The sequence below is a fragment of the Salvelinus sp. IW2-2015 genome, linkage group LG16 (genome assembly GCF_002910315.2).
Source record: "Salvelinus sp. IW2-2015 linkage group LG16, ASM291031v2, whole genome shotgun sequence".
NCBI classification, from domain to species: Eukaryota; Metazoa; Chordata; class Actinopteri; order Salmoniformes; family Salmonidae; genus Salvelinus; species Salvelinus sp. IW2-2015.
Genome location: NC_036856.1, coordinates 15,150,081 through 15,165,381, shown reverse-complemented (window position 1 = coordinate 15,165,381; position 15,301 = coordinate 15,150,081). Strand labels below are relative to the sequence as shown.

The window sequence follows — 15,301 nt, the reverse complement described above, 5'->3', positions numbered from 1 at the left end:
GTAAGACCCGAGGAGGTGTGGTATATGGCCAATATACCACATGACGCAATGTGGAGTACATGGACACAACCCTTAGCTGTGGTATATTGGCCATATATCACAACCCCCGAGGTGCCTTATTGCTATTATAAACTGGTTACCAATGTAATTAGAGCAGTAAAAAATGTTTTGTCATACTCTCTCAGCCAATCAGCACTCGGCTCAAACCACCCAGTTTATAAATGCATTTATTATTGTCTACCTTTATTTTTGCCACATTTTTTCTATTACAGACACCTTTATGCATACTTTTAAATTATATGTGTGCTAAACAAAAATATAAAATAAAACAAARATAAATGTTAAATACGAATGTTATTGTCCCCACTACACCAAACATTATTAAATACATGACATTTTGTTCTTTATTTTGATTTATTTAAAATACTGTTGAATTCCATTCATTCCTATGGAGGACTGCTTCTTCGTGTTGGCTTAACCTGTTGTGACGTTTTGATAACTGTAAATCTCTCTAGGACAAGGTAACTTTTATCAATATATTCACCTGTATTTACCCCCCCCAAAAATGAAATGCGGCAGGTAGCCTAGTGGTTAGAGTGTTGGGCCAGTAAATGAAAGGTTGCTGGCTCTAATCCCTGACAAGCTGACAAGGTAAAAGTCTGCCCCTGAACAAGCCTACCACTGTTCCCCGGTAGGCTGTCATTGTACATTTGTTCTTAACTGACTTCCCTAGATAAATAAAGGTTAATTAAACATTTAAAAATATATATGTAAATAGCTGCTGATATGGCTATCATAAAGAACTACAAATGCCATGATGAGACTGCTGAATCGAGGTAAAGGTAAAAACTCTGGATTAACTATCTAATGCTAGCTAAACATAGTAATGAATAAATTGGCACCATTTCTTTAAATGGACAATTCTGTGAACAGTCTTGTGCAAGTTTTTAATTTACAATTCAATACCTGTTAGCAAAGGTGTCCTGGCGTGCAGGAGCTTGCGTGGATTTGTAGTTTTGCATGATGTCTACTTTGACGCTAATTAACATTTTCGAATCAGATTAAATAGAGCCGAATATATTGATAAAAGTCACCCTGTCCGAAAGCGATTTTTGGTTTTCAAAACCAGGGTAAACCTACGTGAAACACAGCCCTTATTTTAAGTGTTTCTAAAATCCCCTATGGGAAAAATTAATGGAACCATTTCCCTGTTTGACCGCTAGGTTTTACGGGTAATATGACACCTTCACTGTGGGGTTCGATATGGTGGCTGGTGGCTCTCAATTGCAAGTGCAGAGCGTCAGCAATCCAGGGTTTATATCATTGGTTTGAACAGCCAATTAATCTGTTTGACTGTCACCTGGATCTACCAATTGCGTGATCGCTTACAGAGGATGAGCCAATAGAAATAAAGGAACGATGTCAGGCCAAGTCTTTCTACGCCTGCTAAATTAGGTTATTGGTTTAGGCCCAAAGTGAACTCAGGAAGAGTCTGCCATCGCATGACAGAAGCATCAAGCAAAGCAAGCTATCGTCACAAACACTTCGATCAGGCATTCTGTCCTTTTATCAAGCATATCATAAGGTAAGGGTACTCACTGTAGCATCGTTAAAATAAACATGAAGGACACAATTACAGAGGGGTAATTTTGTATAAGATAGCAACTAACTAGCTAGCCTTCTAACAGGCAAGCTTGGTCGCTAGCTAACTCATAACAACAAACTTCTCAAAGTTCTKAAAACACCCACTGAAATCCTGAACATTATCACCAAAATTATTTAAAATAACTGATACTAGTTTAATTTGAACAGTTAGCTATATAGCTCATGCTAACTTGCTTATGAAATGTGCTAGCTAGCTACTAGTAATTGGCTCTAGTTATGCACAGTGCTAGCTAACTACATTTATTGCTAATTGACAAAACTAGCTACTGTAGCAAGCTAGCTAACTGGCTGTTTTCGAGCTTTTCTCTCTAAGAAACGCAATGAGTCTTCACTGTTATGGTAACGAGCTAACGTTACGAGACCCAGAATCATAGAGGAATCTGGTCAAACCACAGCAATCCATTCTTTCTAAACAAGGTGCACTGTATAATTCCAGTGTGTATAACAAATAACACCCCTTTATTTGAAAGGCACAGTTTATGCTGTTTACCAAAACATGCTTGTCTTTTCTCTGCTGTATTTCTAACTGACATTGACATTTCAACAGATGACTGACAATGAGGATGTGACTGGTGCTAGTGATAACCTAGAGGTGATTCTAAGAGGGAAGAAGTCAGGGAAAGCCTCGCTGCTGGACAGTGGGGAAGACTTTGAGATGTTGGATGATGATGAAATTGATGATGACCCTCCTCCTTTGGAAGATGCTGGGGGTGGGAAGAAGACWAAAAAAGAGCCTGCAGAGGACCAAGATGCTAGCCCTTCATCTCTAGTAGATGAGTGGATGGATATACTAGGTAGCAAAATGACCTTTATATTTCCTATAGGTCAAAGAAAAGACAATGATCATGGATTGACAGTCGTCACCATTTGGTTAGGCTTATTCTCACTTATCTATTTGCAGGTAATGGCCAGCTAAGGAAGAAAGTTCTGCGGGCAGGGAATGGGCCAGACAGCAGGCCCACAAAAGGCCAGAATGTTGTGATTCACCTGAAGACTTCACTGGCTGATGGGACTCTAGTAGAAGAGCAACCGGAGCTGTCTTTCACTCTGGGAGATGGTGATGTCATCCAGGTACATTCTACTTAGTCTTTTAAGTGAAGGCAAATCTGATCTGATTCTATACAATGCAGTGATGTGAGTAGATATGAGAAATGTAAATGGAACAAATGTATGTTTATGTTCAGTGTTGCTTTTATCCACCAGCAATGCCTACAACTTTGATCTTTGATTTAAGATGAGAAGTATAACTATCAGGCTTTAACTCTGGTGTGCTTTCTCGCAGGCTCTGGATCTCATAGTGCAGCTCATGGAAATGGGGGAGAAGGCCCTCGTCCAAGCCGACGCTAAATATGCATATGGTGCCCTGGGGAGGTATGGAGGGTTTCTTAATCTTGCTGGTTCTTTGTGGTTTCACTGGCATGTCTCGTTGTTGTTACCCAAACAAGCCATCTATTCTAAGATAACTCTGAAATGCTTGCTATGCTTCATGACATCAGAGTAGATATCATTAACCCTTGTGTAGTCTTAACATTCTGTATACTCCCCTTGTCCTAAGGGACAAAAAAATGACCCGCCTTCACTAAACCCCTAAAATAAAGCAGCTTAATTGAATTTTAAACCCCAAATCTATTTAGCATGAAGAAACAACCTGTCATTCATCACAAACTTTGTGAATATCTGGGTTTTCCCTTTTCACAATGCAGAAAGACTGCATTTAATCAGTGGACACCACTCGTTTTTATTACAACACCTGTCATAAGAGGTTTTTTATTATTATTGCCAAAGGTACTGCATAGGTGTAAACACAAAAAAAAAATTGCAAGAGATGGCACTTGTATAGCCTAAGAAAGTAGCAGAAATGTGCAGAAAGTAGTTTTGAATGCATTTTATTTAAGGGAAACAATAAAAGTCTCAATTTTTTTTGGCAACATAATGATATATTCTTATATACTGTACAATGAGGAATTCGACTACAAAATACTAGTCTTCTCCCATTTTTGGAACCATTTCCCCCACCTACAAGGTGTATAAACAATAAATAAGAATAAAATAAGGTAATAGCTACAAAACAAAAATGTGAAGAATATCAATCAACTGTAATTAGCACATGTAGGACAGTATGCAAGTGTGTGTGCATGGACTTTGCAGATYTATTTCTCACATGTGCAGCACATAGTATTTGTTTTACAGTCCTTCTTTGGGGGGCAGAATTGGCATCTCATCTTGCCTGCTGCAGCCTCAGGTGGCTCAGGACAATATTTCGCCCCCTGAACAGCTTTCACAAGCGCTGCTGTGCGAAGGAGGCGCTCCCTCCTTTGAATTTGTGGAGTTACAAGTGTCTTTCCCAGCTGCTCCAAGAACAACACCCTCTTGTTCCGCTTGTCAGGCATCCAGGTAGGGTTGATCTTGTTCCATATCACGAAGGCATTGTATGAGGACACATCAATGATGTTATGGAAGATTGCCCGCTGGCCTCTGGTCGTCATCCTCCTGCAGCTATAAGTTCCAATCACCTTGTCCAGGTTGTCCACGCCTCCTTTGTTGTGGTTGTAGTCCAAGATGATGGCTGGCTTCCTGTCCTCACGATCACTGATCTCAGCCGTTTTGTGCAGTGTGCTCAGGAGGACCACATTATTGTTCCTCTTTGGGAGGTAAGAAACTAGCGTGGGGGTGAAGGCGAACTTTGATGAGAAGGCCTCTCTCCCCCTTGCTGCGAGGAGTGCAGGGGGGAGCTCAGGCTTGTTCTTCCTAACTGTGCCAATCATGGTGATCTTCCTCTTCAGGAGCTGCTGGCTGAGTTCATAAGAGGTGACAATTGTCACACGTGACATTGTTCCCCCTCAGTCCATCTGTCACATCAAGCACAACCCGCATCCCCTGGTTCTTCTCCGGGCCTCCACTGGTTGGCTTCCCTGTGTAGACTAGCATCTTCCAAGCGTAGCTGAATTGTGTGTCACAGACCACCCATATCTTGATGCTGTACTTTGCTGGGCATATACTGCTGGAAAGGACAGTGACCTTTTGACAAAAGAGATTAGTATCAGCGTCACAGAAAACAATCACATAAATCAATGATATTACAGCAATACATTATACAATTAACAGTGAAAATCACTTACATTACAGATATGAAAATAAAAATGTACCTCTGAATGGAACCAGCTGCTCATCCACTGTTACTGCAGGCCCAGGGTTGTACATGTATGGCAGACGCTCCCCCAACTTCTCCTAAACCTCTCTTATGGCCGCCAGTTTGTCTCCCACACGTCTTGCAGGTCTTGACTCACGGTTATCAAATCGTAGCATTGTTGAGAAAGTGTGAAAGACTTTCAGTGGCATGGAAAATCGCCCTTCCACTCTCTGGATCGCAGAGACTACATAGCAGCCCTATGTAGGCACGCAGGTCAATCTCATCCATCCTTTTCCAGTTGTCTCCATATTTACGGGAACCCTCCATCTGTAATCTCCAGGCTGATTTTTCTTTTTTTCGATGGCTGGTGTGATGAACATATAGAATGTTGAGGCGATGTCCTGGGCATGGGCAACTGCATCTCTTGTTGGCCCTGGGGTCAGCCTTATGACATTTTGTGCTGCCATCCTGCCCTGGTTGTCATATGGTAACAATGGCCATGTTATTTTTCTATTCTTTGACAAATGTCTCCTTCAGCTTGGGTATTTCTTCTTCATCTGAAGATGATGCATCGTGCTCTGGGTTGTATTATTCCCTATCTTCTACAGATACCTCTTCTAAATCATTGTTCTCTTCCTCCTGGACATCTGAAAAAATCATATCTACGACCTGTTGTGCACTGAAACGTGCACTTATGGCTTCAGCAAAGAGAGAACTGGGGGGGACTGTCATCTGCAGCACCTTTATAGCCTCTGACTGCATTCCACATTAGTAAACCATGTTTATTTTCTCTGAAATAGTTTTTTTTGTCTGTGAACTTGAATCATGTGGAGGGGAGATCCTGCACATGCACAAGAACGTTTTAGTTTTGTCTGTGTGCTACTGATTTAACACAATCTAAATTTCGTGTGCGTTTTTGTGGTGTAAATGATTTTTAGAACTGCCGGGTCAAAAATAACCATAAGATAGTCTTTGTACCCTGGTGGTGTACAGCTTTAATGGAAATATGAGCAGAGGCAATGTTTCCCTTTTTCTAATGTTGGGGTCAATAGGAAAAGTCATCAAATTTCAAGTTGAAAGAATATAATTCAGGGGGATTTCTCTGTTAAACAGTGGTGGGTCATATTTTTTTTACACTTAAGACAACACAAGGGTTAACTTGTGTTCCTCTTAATGGGAGCTAAACTCCTCAGCACTCTTCCCTTTTTAAGAAAGAGCCGTGAGTGGAATGGTGCTGTCTTGAGCTCACTGCTTATAGTACACGACCTGACTTTGCTCTCTGATTGTGTGCTCCCTGCCCTGGCCTTCACCACTGTCTCCACTGGCAGCCTTGCCCCGGAGGTGCTTCCCAATGCTGATCTGGCCCTGGAGGTACAGCTGCTGGATGCCACTGAGGCCATCGACCTTGAGCTCCTCTCCCCCCAGGAGAGGGTCGCCCTGGCTGGGCAGAAGAGGGAGAGGGGGAATGTCTACTACCAGAGAGGAGACTACGCCTTCGCTGTAAACTCTTATGGCTTTGCCCTGCAGATCACCGAGTCCAGCTCTAAAGGTGACCGTGGTGACAGATTTTTTTTGTTATTTGCGAAAGCACTGTTTTTGGATGGGGCCTGGGCACAAGACTCCCTGTAATTTACTAATCAAATGTATTTATATAGCCCTTCTTACATCAGCTGATATATCAAAGTGCTGTACAGAAACCTAGCCTAAAACCCCAAACAGCAACCAATGCAGGTGTAGAAGCACGGTGGCTAGGAAAAACTCCCTAGAAAGGCAAAAACCTAGGAAGAAACCTAGAGCGGAACCAGGCTATGAGGGGTGGCCAGTCCTCTTCTGGCTGTGCCGGGTGGAGATTATAACAGAACATGGCCAAGATGTTCAAATGTTCATAAATGACCAGCATGGTCAAATAATAGTAATCACAGTGAACAGGTCAGGGTTCCATAGCCGCAGGCAGAACAGTTGAAACTGGAGCAGCAGCACGGCCAGGTGGACTGGGGACAACATGGAGTCGTCAGGTAGTCCTGAGGCATGGTCCGAGGGCTCAGGTCCTCCGAGAGAGAATTAGAGAGAGCATACTTAAATTCACACCGGATAAGACAGGAGAAATACTCCAGAAATAACAGACTGACCCTAGCCCCCTGACACATTAAATACTGGAGGCTGAGACAGGAGGGGTCAGGAGAGACTGTGGGCCCATCCGATGATACCCCCGGACAGGGCCAAACAGGCAGGATATAACACCACCCATTTTGCCAAAGCACAGCCCCCACACCACGAGGGATATCTTCAACCACCAYCTTACCATCCTGAGACAAGGCCGAGTATAGCCCACAAASATCTCCGCCACGGCACAACCCAAGGGGGGGCGCCAACCCAGACAGGAAGACAACATAAGTGACTCAAGTGACGCACCCCTCCTAGGGACGGCATGGAAGAGCGCCAGTGACTCAGCCCCTGTAATAGGGTTGAAGGCAGAGAATCCCAGTGGAGAGAGGGGAACCGGCCAGGCAGAGACAGCAAGGGCAGTTCGTTGCTCCAGTGCCTTTCCGTTCACCTTCACACTCCTGGGCCAGACTACACTCAATCATAGTACCTACTGAAGAGATGAGTATTCAATAAAGACTTAAAAGTCTAGACCGAGTCTGCGTCTCTCACATGGGTAGGCAGACCATTCCATAAAAATGGAGTTCTATAGGAGGAAGCCCTGCCTCCAGCTGTTTGCTTAGAAATTCTAGGGACAATTAGGAGGCCTGCGTCTTGTGACCATAGTGTACGTGTAGGTATGTACGGCAGGACCAAATCGGAAAGATAGGTAGGAGCAAGCCCATGTAATGCTTTGTAGTTTAGCAGTAAAACCTTGAAATCAGCCCTTGCCTTAACAGGAAGCCAGTGTAGGGAGGCTAGCACTGGAATAATATGATCAAATTTTTAGGGTCTAGTCAGGATTCTAGCAGCCGTATTTAGCACTAACTGAAGTTTATTTAGTGGGTTCTGCATCATTTTTGGACAGAYKATTTCTGATTTTTGCAATGTTACGTAGATGGAAAAAAGCTGTCCTTGAAACAGTCTTGATATGTTTGTCAAAAGAGAGATCAGGGTCCAGAGTAACACTGAGGCCCTTCAGTTTCATTTGAGACGACTGTACAACCATCAAGATGGTCAGATTCAACAGAAGATCTCTTTGTTTCTTGGGACCTAGAACAAGCATCTCTGTTTTGTCCGAGTTTAAAAGTAGAACGTTTTCAGCCATCCACTTCCTTATGTCTGAAACACAGGCTTCCAGCGAGGGAAATTTTGGGGCTTCACCATGTTTCATTGAAATGTACAGCTGTGTCATCTGCATAGCAGTGAAAGTCAACATGTTTTCGAATGACATCTCCAAGAGGTAAAATATATAGTGAAAACAATAGTGGTCCTAAAACGGAACCTTGAGGAATACCAAAATTTACAGTTGATTTGTCAGAGGACAAACCATTCACAGAGAGGAACTGATATCGTTCCGACAGATCTAAACCAGGCCAGAACTTGTCCATGTAGACCAATTTGGGTTTCCAATCTCTCCAAAAGAATGTGGTGATCGATGGTATCAAAAGCAGCACTAAGGTCTAAGAGCACGAGGACAGATGCAGAGCCTCGGTCTGACACCATTCAGGTCATTTACCACCTTCACAAGTGCAGTCTCAGTGCTATGATGGGGTCTAAAACCAGACTGAAGCATTTCGTATACATTGTTTGTCTTCAGGAAGGCAGTGAGTTGCTGCGCAACAGCTTTTTTTTTTTATGTTGAGAGGAATGGGAGATTTGATATAGACTGATAGTTTTTTATATTTTCTGGGTTAAGGTTTGGCTTTTTCAATAGAGGCTTTATTACTGCCACTTTTAGTGCGTTTGGTACACATCCGGTGGATAGAGAGCCATTTATTATGTTCAACATAGGAGGGCCAAGCACAGGAAGCAGCTCTTTCAGTAGTTTATTTGGAATAGGGTCCAGTATGCAGCTTGAAGGTTTAGAGGCCATGATTATTTTCATCATTGTGTCGAGATATAGTACTAAAGCACTTGAGTGTCTCCATTGGTCCTGGCAGAGTTGTGCAGACTCCGGACAACTGAGCTTTGGAGGAATACGCAGATTTAAAGAGGAGTCCATAATTTGCTTTCTAATGATCATGATCTTTTCCTCAAAGAAGTTCATTAATTTATTACTGCTGAAGTGAAAGCCATCCTCTCTTGGGGAATGCTGCTTTTTAGTTAGCTTTGCGACAGTATCAAAAATACATTTTGGATTGTTCTTTTTTCCTCAATTAAGTTGGAAAAATAGGATGATCGAGCGTCAGTGAGGGCTCTTCGATACTGCACGGTACTGTCTTTCCAAGCTAGTTGGAAGACTTCCAGTTTGGTGTGGCGCCATTTCCGTTCCAATTTTATGGAAGCTTGCTTCAGAGCTCGAGTATTTTCTGTATACCAGGGAGCTAGTTTCTTATGACAAATGTTTTTAGGGGTGCGACTACYTCTAGGGTATTGGAAAAACATTAAGATCCACAAAATGTATTCCATGGGACAAAACTAGGTCCAGAGTATGACTGTGGCAGTGAGTAGGTCCGGAGACATGTTGGACAAAACCCACTGAGTTGATGATGGCTCTGAAAGCCTTTTGGAGTGGGTCTGTGGACTATCCCATGTGAATATTAAAGTCACCAAAAATTAGAATTATATCTGCTATGACTACAAGTTCCGATAGGAACTCAGTGAGGAACGCTGTATACGGCCCAGGAGGCCTGTAAACAGTAGCTATAAAATGTGATTGAGTAGGTTGCATAGATCTCATGACTAGAAGCTCAAAAGACGAAAACGTCTTTTTTTTTTTGTAAATTGAAATTTGCTATCGTAAATGTTAGCAACTCCTCCGCCTTTGCGGGATGCGTAGGGGATATGGTCACTAGTGTAACCAGGAGGTGAGGCCTCATTTAACACAGTAAATTCATCAGGCTTAAACCATGTTTCAGTCAGGCCAATCACATCAAGATTATGATCAGTGATTAGTTAATTGACTATAACTGCCTTGGAAGTGAGGTATCTAACATTAAGTAGCCCTATTTTGAGATGTGAGGTATCACAATCTCTTTCAATAATGGCAGGAATGGAGGTCTTTARTCTAGTGAGATTGCGAAGGCGAACACRGCCATGTTTAGTTTTGCCCAACCTAGGTCGAGGCACAAACCGGTCTGAATGGGGATAACCTAGCTGACTACACTGACTGTGCTAGTGGCAGACTCCACTAAGCTGGTAGGCTGGCTAACAGCCTGCTGCCTGGCCTGCATCCTATTTCATTGTGGAGCTAGGGGAGTTAGAGCCCTGTCTATGTTCGTAGATGAGATGAGGGCACCCCTCTGGCTAGGATGGAGTCCGTCACTCCTCAACAGGCCAAGCTTGGTCCTGTTTGTGGGTGAGTCCCAGAAAGAGGGCCAATTATCTACAAATTCTATCTTTTGGGAGGGGCAGAAAACAGTTTTCAACCAGTGATTGAGTTGTGAGACTCTGCTGTAGAGCTCATCACTCCCCCTAACTGAGAGGTGGCCAGAGACAATTACTCGATGCCGAAGCATCTTTCTAGCTGATTTACACGCTGAAGCTATGTTGCGCTTGGTGACCTCTGACTGTTTCATCCTAACATCGTTGGTGCCGACGTGGATAAAAATATCCCTATACTCTCTACACTCGCCAGTTTTAGCTTTAGCCAGCACCATCTTCAGATTAGCCTTAACGTCGGTAGCCCTGCTCCCTGGTCAACAGTGTATGATCGCTGGATGATTCATTACAAGTCCTAATACTGCGGGTAATGGAGTCGCCAATGACTAGGGTTTTCAATTTGTCAGAGCTAATGGTGGGTGGCTTCAGACCCCGTAACGGGAGGAGTAGAGACCAGAGAAGGCTCGGCCTCTGACTCCGACCCGCTGCTTAATGGGGAGAACCGGTTGAAAGTTTCTGTCGGCTGAATGAGCGACACCGGTTGAGCATTCCTACAGCATTTCCCTCCAGAAGCCATGAGAAAGTTGTCCGGCTGCGGGGACTGCGAGGGGATTTATACTACTATCTGTACTTACTGGTGGCACAGACGCTGTTTCATCCTTTCCTACACTGACATTACCCTTGCCTAACGATTGTGTCTGAAGCTGGGCTTGCAGCACAGCTATCCTCGCCGTAAGGCGATCGTTCTCCTGTGTATTATGAGTACTGCGACTGCAATTAGAAGGCATCATGTTAATGTTACTCCTTAGCTTCGGCTGGTGGAGGTCCTGACGAACCATGTCCAGATAAAGCGTCCGAAGTGAAAAGTTGAGTGAGGGGAAAAACAAAATATAAACGGTTAGTAAAAAACGTAACGTTGTCAGGTAGCAAAGTAAGGTTAGCAACAAAACGCACAGCAGCACGTAAACAAGTCGCAAGTTGTGACCGGAAATGACACGTATCAAACTATGTGTCACGTGGCTCCAACTGATGGTGTGTGTGTGACTGCTGTTTCAGTGGACATTAGCCCAGAGGAAGAGGAGGAGCTGATGGACATTAAGGTGAAGTGTCTAAACAACATGGCAGCTGCCCAGCTCAAGTTGGATCACTACGAAGCAGCACTACGGTCCTGTGTTTCAGTGCTGGCCCACCAGCCAGACAACATCAAAGCCCTATTCCGCAAAGGCAAGGTAGGTATCACACAACTGAATGTATTTGAGTGTGCATGTCTGAAAGCATCACCATGGACTTCTGTATCTGTAGGTATTGGCCTTGCAAGGAGAATATGCTGACGCTATAAGGAATTTGAAGATGGCCCTGAAGTTGGAACCAAGCAACAAGGTACTGCACTCAACATTCACAAAATCATTATTTAGAAAGATGTGGAATGAAAACAAATTCTCAGGACCACATGTTTTTGCAGTTCTTTCTGACATCCACCAGGTGGTGCCACATTCTCTAATATTGGTGATGAAGGAAACCAGGTGGACTGCAGACTCATCATTTTGGTGGATCTGATTTCGTGTTGTTGCTGTAAATAGGTTGGTTTATCGATGCCCAGGTGAAATCTAAGCATTGCTTAGACATGTTGCTCCCTGCACAGGGAAATCTGACAGAGCGAACCACAGCGCGTTTGCTACTTGGACCAGCTGCATGTTAATACTTAACACTCATGCCCCCCCCCCCCCCACTCACTCCTGCCGCCCCTGTATTTTTTTCAGTCCCACACACCAATGTGAAATCATGCTCTGACAGAATGCCTTGTACAATTGTCCCATACAGTCTTTTTCTTCTTCTTGGACACTAATGTAGTGCATGAGTGTGTTGGGCTGGTAGTTGTTCATATGTTGACATTTTCTATTAGCATTAGACAAGCTCTTGCATTCTGGACTGGGCTGCAGGGTGCACCACAGAGTTGGTTACACCATCTCAAGTGTGGCTGCCTGGGAATGTTTATGGTGGTGTTTTTGCTGAAGTGTTTTAGATTAGGAGCAGTAAACCATTGCAAGTAGAATCTCAATGGTCTAGATTAGAAGATTTCATATTTAGATGCAAAAATTGTGGTCCACTCCCTACTTTATATTTTTTATGGATGTTATCGTTTTCTTGTCTGAATTGATTAATTTAATTAACACAATTTGCCTTTATCTTCTCAATACAAAAGTTTTTGTAAAATGGGGAAAGATGACAAGAACTGCAGCAGTTATGTAATTTCTGTCCTCAAACATTACTGTTGTGTACATGACCAGAAGTATTGGCTGATTTGAACATGGGAATGCCCTGTAGAAACCTGATATTGTGAAGCACCCATTTAATCTTAGCAGCAGTGGGAGATGAGACCCTAAGAGCAGAGACTTACCCAAACTCTCTACCCCCCTCTGTACACAACACAGTGCCTGTAAGTAGCTCCTTGGAAGCTGTAATGGACATTTTGGCCAGTACTGTGAAAATGTTCTAAATTTCCCACTCACAAACCCTTGAGAAAAATAACTAAGACTTGATATGAAGGGGCTTGCTCATGCAGGGAAGCTGTTAACTTACTACCCTTTTGTTGGCTGGATTTGTATTGGCACGAATATTCATTTTACAATAACATCAATTGCTAATAATCAAGCCACCTGCAGTTAACAGAACACCTGACTATTATGGTGTATAAATGAAGCCATGAGGCATTGGGAATGGGTTGTCATCAGTGAATGTGTTTTTATATACACAGGCTGTGGGAAGGGGGTAGAGTAGTACGCCTGCAGCTTATTCTCACACTTTGCTGTCTCCTGGGGTAGACCATCCACTCAGAACTCTCCAGGCTGGTGAAGAAGRACTCGGAGCAGAAAGGCGCAGAGCAGGCCATGTACAAGAAGATGCTAGGCAACCCAGGCAGCGATGGCATGCAGAAACACCAGGCCAGGTCATCATGGGTGAGACAGTCCTCACATGAGGCTTAACCTGCTCATGTCAACAAACTGATGCTAGCATAAAATGTTATTTGAACCCAGCTGGGGATCAGAAATATATGTTTCGAGGTGTACATGGATGTCTTACCTTTTTGAATGTATGTCAAAGTGATGAAACAGTCTTCCAAGTCAACATAAAGCCTCACATTTTTATTTTCTTTTGTCCCCAGGGTGTCAGCTGGAAATGGCTGTTCGGTGCCACGGCTGTAGCCATCGGAGGTGTCGCCTTGTCAGTTGTCATAGCTGCCAGAAATTAGATTAGACCAATACATTTTCTGGTGATTGCCTGCACCCTCCACAGTGGGACCCCACAAAAAGCAACTGGACATCTGGCAGTGCCTGTTGGAACTGGTAAAAAAAAAAAAAAAGGGGGCACAGAAATGGCTTTATCTGCCACAACCTTTAGTGTGACGGTCCATAAGTTTCTCACACTGTTCTGTCACTGCTTGGGAGAATTATGACAAATACTATACAATAAACATTTGTATATGAAAAGTACTTACCACTTTTTAAATGTGCATATGACCATTTATTTCCAGAGACAAATTGTTAATTGCTCCTATATGGTAATGATTCTAAATATAAATTGATTGAGCACTCTGAAATGAGAATTCTATGAATGATCGGTCAAAGTTATTTAAAATTAGCGAATGTGATATGGTCCTATATTTTTAAAGCATATGATTGTGCAATTATTTTATTGCTGATCATTTTTTCTTCGTATTCTGCTTTTGATCTTTTACTGGGACGGTGCCAATGATGGCTATGAGATTAATCTAGATGCTGTATTATCTGGCCCTGGGATCCACACAGTCTTGGTTGACGGAAACTGTCACATTCTTTTAAATGGAAGAAAGAAGAAACTCTAAGTCAATGGAGAATACCTCAGTTTTGATAATTCTGAGAACAAACTTTGAAGGGTGTACCTTCTAAATCTAATTTTAGTTTAGGTCAGTTTAACAAAATGGCTATTTGATTATCATTTTGTTATATTCAGGATACTTGTTATATTCATGATATGTGTTATATTCATGATACTTCTCACCAAATGAAAAGTATCATGTTTTCTCTACAACAGACTATATGTCAAGACAGTCAAGTGTTGCAGACATAGTTTGAGTTTCACATTCCTTTATTTGTTAATTTTGTATTTATTTCAATAAAAGTTTGTCAATTCTGTTACTATGAGCCACACCCTTTTTTGTATAATCAACCTTTTGGTATCTAATCTTTAAGTTGTCTTGTCACCCGTACAACTGTCAATCTCTGTTTGACAGGTTGGGAGCACTTCATCACCTGTTATTACAGTACATAGACTCCACGCCTACACACTTAAGTCAAATGAGCGCTTGTTACTGTCAAAGTAAATGGATTTATAACACTACAGGAGGTAGAAAACACTGATTTTGTTTGTCTATTTTATATTTGACACTGCTCGTTTTCAATATAAACTGTATATGTGTCAGACAACAGGTACTCATTTTCTTAGAGCAGGGGTGTCAAATTCATTCCGTTGAGGGCAGTGCTTTTTCTTTCAATTTGTGTCCAATTAAGAGCTATACCGCCAGGTGAGGGGAATTCCTAACTAATCAGTGATCTTAATTCATCAATCAAGTACAATGGAGCTACCCTCCATGGAATGAGTTTGGATCTATTTTGCTGGTTGGCTTTACAGCTAGCAAACTAGAGCATTTCCTCTCATGTCCAATTTTTTTTTTTTTTTTGTACCAATTTGTTATTGACTGCACATTCCCAACTCATGGATTCAGTCAGACATTGACGTCTCGTTGACGTTGTCCAGTGACCGAGTGTTTCTTCCTTGCAGATCTCTGGTGTGTATCTGCTTTACTTTGGTAGCCACTGACCAGACATGTCTCATGTTTTTAATGATTCACATTCTATTCTCAATGCCTCATTATATTGAAGTAAATAAACAGTTTATGATTAATCCTCCTTATAAATGTGTCGACCTTATGTCACGTGGATATGTTTATATATATTATTTAGCATGTTTCAATTTAACTTGTGACTTCATCACGCAATGCAC

General features: G+C 42.5%; 2 protein-coding genes across 4 annotated transcripts in view; both read left to right on the top strand.

Moving 5' to 3' along the window:
• The first annotated feature begins 1,435 nt into the window (after positions 1–1,435).
• Positions 1,436–14,436, top strand: fkbp8 (FKBP prolyl isomerase 8). 3 transcript variants are annotated; one of them, XR_011481157.1, is made up of 10 exons: positions 1,436–1,585; positions 2,213–2,459; positions 2,567–2,736; positions 2,948–3,036; positions 6,124–6,344; positions 11,318–11,490; positions 11,564–11,641; positions 11,744–11,841; positions 13,084–13,218; positions 13,425–14,436. XR_011481157.1 is itself a non-coding variant. In XM_024003655.2 (9 exons), the coding sequence occupies exons 2-9, from the start codon at positions 2,213–2,215 to the stop codon at positions 13,509–13,511; spliced, it is 1,200 nt and encodes a 399-aa protein (XP_023859423.1). In that variant the 5' UTR covers positions 1,440–1,585; the 3' UTR covers positions 13,512–14,436. The 3 variants fall into 3 exon arrangements, 1 of the variants encoding a protein (XP_023859423.1); XR_011481158.1 differs by having other exon boundaries at positions 1,437–1,585; positions 11,724–11,841; XM_024003655.2 differs by lacking the exon at positions 11,744–11,841 and having other exon boundaries at positions 1,440–1,585.
• A 100-nt stretch (positions 14,437–14,536) lies between these two features.
• Positions 14,537–15,301, top strand: part of LOC111975389 (RNA polymerase II elongation factor ELL) — a 49,360-nt gene continuing 48,595 nt past the window's right edge. The window contains exon 1 of the mRNA XM_024003654.2: positions 14,537–15,086. The gene's annotated coding sequence lies outside the window, so the exon portion shown is untranslated. The remainder of the gene's footprint in view (positions 15,087–15,301) is intronic.